This window comes from Osmerus eperlanus, chromosome 2, assembly GCF_963692335.1.
Source record: "Osmerus eperlanus chromosome 2, fOsmEpe2.1, whole genome shotgun sequence".
Taxonomy (NCBI): Eukaryota; Metazoa; Chordata; class Actinopteri; order Osmeriformes; family Osmeridae; genus Osmerus; species Osmerus eperlanus.
Window position 1 is genome coordinate 708,406 of NC_085019.1, and position 5,036 is coordinate 713,441.

General features: G+C 54.9%; 1 protein-coding gene across 1 annotated transcript in view; it reads right to left on the bottom strand.

Annotated features, from left to right (window-relative positions):
• LOC134039548 (myosin-16-like) overlaps nt 1-2,664 on the bottom strand; it is a 16,853-nt gene extending 14,189 nt beyond the window's left edge. Inside the window, 7 exon segments of the mRNA XM_062485464.1 lie at nt 15-107; nt 273-369; nt 532-559; nt 1,269-1,425; nt 1,959-2,102; nt 2,392-2,466; nt 2,468-2,664. Of these exon segments, the coding sequence (XP_062341448.1) occupies nt 15-107; nt 273-369; nt 532-559; nt 1,269-1,425; nt 1,959-2,102; nt 2,392-2,466; nt 2,468-2,602 (729 nt within the window). The 5' untranslated portion in view covers nt 2,603-2,664.
• Nucleotides 2,665-5,036: the final 2,372 nt, after the last annotated feature.

The window sequence follows — 5,036 nt, forward strand, 5'->3', positions numbered from 1 at the left end:
GAATATCTCCTTACGAAGCGTGAAGAATTGTTGTTCCTGGTGGTCTTGGCGTTCCCGAATGCCTCGAGCACAGGGTTGGCCTGAATGATCTGGTCCTCCAGGGAACCCTGGAGCACAAGCAAATAGGATACAATTCAAATAAACTCTCTTTCCTTCTCTCGAACGCACGCACACACACAGGCACGCACACACAGGCACGCACACACACAGGCACGCACACACACAGGCACGCACACACACACCCCTCTCACACACACAGGTGCTGGTCTTGCCTTAGAGTCCACGGTCTTGCTACCAGTTGCTCCGACATTAGCAAAGTACTGGATGACCTTCTTGGTGTTCTCAGTCTTACCGGCACCAGATTCTCCACTGAGGACCAGAGACCAGACATCAGGAGAACACAGAGCAGTGAGAGCGATGAGGACGACTAATACTGTTGTTGACAAGAATGTGAATATCTCTAAACATAAACACAAGCAAATTCAAGACGGGCATTCCCCTGTAGTGAACAGTGTGTGTAACCCTACTTACGTGATCAGCATAGACTGGTTTTCATGCTCTGTTAGAGAAGGAGAGATTGACAGAAAAAGGAAGGGCGAGAGAGAGAATAGGGGGAAGAGAGAGTTAATGTCTGCTGACAGGTCTGCGGAGTGTTTGTGGAGCTAGGACAGGTGTGGACTCTCCCCTGAGCCTCCTAATGACAGAGAAGCATGTCTGCTCCCCTGTTTCTCACATGTTCCTCATCCCCAGAGCCGGCTCCATTAATCACACAAACACACCCATCACCCCCCCCATCTGTTGTCCCCAACCACTCCCCCCCCTTCCCTCTAATCACTTTTTATTTTGCTACTCCTCCCTCCCTCCCTCCTCCCTCCCCCTTCCCCCCCTCCCTCCCTCCCTCCTCCTCCCTCCCTCCCCCCCCTCCCTCCCCCCCTCCCTCCCTCCCCCCCTCCCTCCCTCCCTCCCTCCCTTCCTCCCCCCCCTCCCTCCCTCCCCTCCCTCCCCCCCTCCCTCCCCCCCTCCCTCCCCCCCTCCCTCCCTCCCCCCCTCCCTCCCTCCCTCCCTCCCTTCCTCCCCCCTCCCTCCCTCCCTCCCTCCCCCCCTCCCTCCCTCCCTCCCTCCCCCCCCCTCCCTCCCTCCCCCCCTCCCTCCCCCCCCCCCTCCCTCCCCCCCCTCCCTCCCTCCCCTCCCTCCCTCCCTTCCTCCCCCCTCTCCCCTCCCTCCCTCCCTCCCCCCCCCTCCCTCCCTCCCTCCCCCCCCTCTCTCACCCATCATCATGTCATGGTAGGCGTTGTCTGAGATGGAGAAGAGGTGAGGAGGAACTTCATTGCGTTTCTTCCCTTTGAACATGTGGGCCACCTTGGAGCCGTAGATAGGCAGCCACTTGTACGGGTTGATGGTGACGCAGAAGAGCCCAGAGTACGTCTGCATGAACAACCAGGCACACAAACAGAGTGCTGTTCCAGTGTGGCATGGTGTAGTGTGTACTGTGGTGTAGTGTGTACTGTAGTGTGTAGTGTAGTGTGTAGTGTGTAGTGTAGTGTAGTGTAGTGTAGTGTAGTGTGTAGTGTAGTGTAGTGTAGTGTAGTGTAGTGTGTAGTGTAGTGTAGTGTAGTGTGTAGTGTAGTGTGTAGTGTAGTGTAGTGTAGTGTGTAGTGTGTAGTGTAGTGTAGTGTAGTGTGTAGTGTAGTGTAGTGTAGTGTAGTGTGTAGTGTAGTGTAGTGTAGTGTAGTGTAGTGTGTAGTGTAGTGTAGTGTAGTGTGTAGTGTAGTGTGTAGTGTAGTGTAGTGTAGTGTGTAGTGTGTAGTGTAGTGTAGTGTAGTGTGTAGTGTAGTGTAGTGTGTAGTGTGTAGTGTAGTGTAGTGTGTAGTGTGTAGTGTAGTGTGTAGTGTGTAGTGTAGTGTAGTGTGTAGTGTAGTGTGTAATGGGTGTAGGAGCATGCAGGGTTCTGAACTGACGTAGATCCTCATGTGGATGTAGCGCTGCCTCAGGTTGTCCATGACGCTGGCCTCGTTCAGGAAGGTCAGGTTCGCCATGTCGCTAGCCTGGTAGAACTTAGGAGGGTTCATCTGATGGATATCTTCCCTCTTCACTGTCAGGGTCTGCACACACACACACACACACACACACTCATCTTCAGCCTCAGTTTTAGATGTATGATGTTCCCTGTCTCGCGGTGGGAGGCTGTTCATCAAAGGCTCAGCCCTGCTTTTTTCCAGAGTCTGCTCATGTATTAATAAAACACTGAGCTATGTTTAAACCAGTCTCATCCACAGCCTTAATAGAATATCACTTTTAATATCTTACTCATCGAGTCCCTCACTTTGAATCTCAGAATCTCCTCAGGATCAGCTAAACAAGTGTATGTTTAAAGAGCAGCGTGAGTCTCACTGTGTTTTTGACGGTCTTCACGGTGACTTTGTCCCCCTCCTCAGACTGGATCTCCCCACCCACGAAGGCCTCCTTTCTCGTCCTTCACCCAGCAGGTGCGTTTGATGTCGTAGTGCTTGGCCATGGCCTCCAGGCGCTCCTTCTCTGGGGGAGCCAGGAACGGCATGGGGTCCACTTCATCCCCACACTCGCCTTTGTACGCTGCCGGCATGGCTGCTACGACCGACACACACTCACACGCACCGAGCTGATACACACACTCACACGCACCGAGCTGATACACACACTCACACACGGGCTGCTGAGGCAAAACTGACATGCACAACATGGAGGAGGGTTGGTTGGTGCCATTTGGAAATTGTGTTAGTTTGTGTGTATGTGTTTGTGTGTTAGTACTCACCGGAGCAGGATTCAGAGGTAGGCCCAGGGCTATGGGTGTGTGTCTCTGCCTGGGCTCTTATATAGCAGCACCTCTCCTTCCTGATTTGGGCACAACTCTAAAACCAGCCATTACCCAGGAGCCTCGGCAGGGTGATGTGTCCAGCCTTCAGGCTGACAGGCTGGGGTTTGGGAATTCTAAGATCTGACCAGAACCTTTTAGGGCTTCCCTGAGAGGGCATTCTTCCACTCCCTCACTAGATCACTCTCCTACCATCTCTCCATCTTTCCACACCTCCACTTCCATCCATCTCCCCCTGTTTCTCATCTCTCTCTCTGTGGGGATATGATGAGTAAGCCATCAAAATTAAAACCATTAGCTAATGCAGAAGACCACTCTCAGAGGACAACTGTCTCTCTCTCTCTGTCCTCTCTCTCTGTCCTCTCTAACCCAGGCCGGTCTTTCTGACAGTTTTGTATGTAATGATATTAACTGTTAAAAAATCAGTGGTCAGAGATCATGTATTTTTTCATATATTAGAGACAGTTAACTTCCTTCTCATTACCCCACAGTATATTTTAATAGCCCAATAGTTAGACCCATGGGAGCAGCAGTTATTGGACCAGCTGGCATTTCAGTAATAGCTCAGAAACAGGCCCTGAGTGGGCTGTGCCGGGCAGTACAGGGAGAGACAGGGCGGGGAAGGGAGGGAGAGACAGGGCTAGGATGGACTGAGGTGGGAGAATGGAGCAGGGGTGGATACAGAACTGAGACAGGAGCAGGGCTGTGGCTGTGGCTGGGGTACAGACAGGGGCAGGGCTGGGGTACAGACAGGAGCAGGGCTGTGGCTGGGGTACAGACAGGAGCAGGGCTGTGGCTGGGGTACAGACAGGGGCAGGGCTGTGGCTGGGGTACAGACAGGGGCAGGGCTGGGGTACAGACAGGGGCAGGGCTGTGGCTGGGGTACAGACAGGGGCAGGGCTGGGGTACAGACAGGGGCAGGGCTGTGGCTGGGGTACAGACAGGGGCAGGGCTGGGGTACAGACAGGGGCAGGGCTGTGGCTGGGGTACAGACAGGGGCAGGGCTGGGGTACAGACAGGGGCAGGGCTGTGGCTGGGGTACAGACAGGGGCAGGGCTGTGGCTGGGGTACAGACAGGGGCAGGGCTGGGGTACAGACAGGAGCAGGGCTGTGGCTGGGGTACAGACAGGGGCAGGGCTGGGGTACAGACAGGGGCAGGGCTGTGGCTGGGGTACAGACAGGGGCAGGGCTGGGGTACAGACAGGGGCAGGGCTGTGGCTGGGGTACAGACAGGGGCAGGGCTGGGGTACAGACAGGGGCAGGGCTGTGGCTGGGGTACAGACAGGGGCAGGGCTGGGGTACAGACAGGGGCAGGGCTGTGGCTGGGGTACAGACAGGGGCAGGGCTGTGGCTGGGGTACAGACAGGGGCAGGGCTGGGGTACAGACAGGGGCAGGGCTGTGGCTGGGGTACAGACAGGGGCAGGGCTGGGGTACAGACAGGGGCAGGGCTGGGGTACAGACAGGGGCAGGGCTGTGGCTGGGGTACAGACAGGGGCAGGGCTGGGGTACAGACAGGGGCAGGGCTGTGGCTGGGGTACAGACAGGGGCAGGGCTGGGGTACAGACAGGGGCAGGGCTGTGGCTGGGGTACAGACAGGGGCAGGGCTGTGGCTGGGGTACAGACAGGGGCAGGGCTGGGGTACAGACAGGGGCAGGGCTGGTCCCTGAGGGCAGGGTCAGCTGCTCCTTCACAGGAGGCACTATTAACAGCCCACTGCTGATGACAAACACATCTACCTCAGGAGGACCCTTAGGATTAGAATCAATCTGCGCCGGCTCTCTTTCTCCAGCTTGTTCTTTTTCCAGTTATTCAAAGTTGAATATTCTGTTCTCTCTATGTAATGCATAAATACTTTAGAAATAGCTATGGCTCCCCTTAAATATAGTCTCTTTTTGTGTTCATCTCTACAGAGAAACTGTCTGTGAACACAGTTAACTAGTCCCAGAGGGTTTGAGAAACACACTGACATTAGAGAATCACAAACACACCACATACACTCCAACAGCCATACTTGACAGTGGGACAGTGAGAAGCAAAATCTGGAGTGTGTGTATTGTGGTGTGTGTGTTGTGGGGTGTGTGTGTTGTGGTGTGTGTGTTGTGGGGTCTGTGTGTGTGTTGTGGTGTGTGTGTTGTGCAGTGTGTGTGTGTGTTGTGGGGTCTGTGTGTGTGTTGTGGGGTGTGT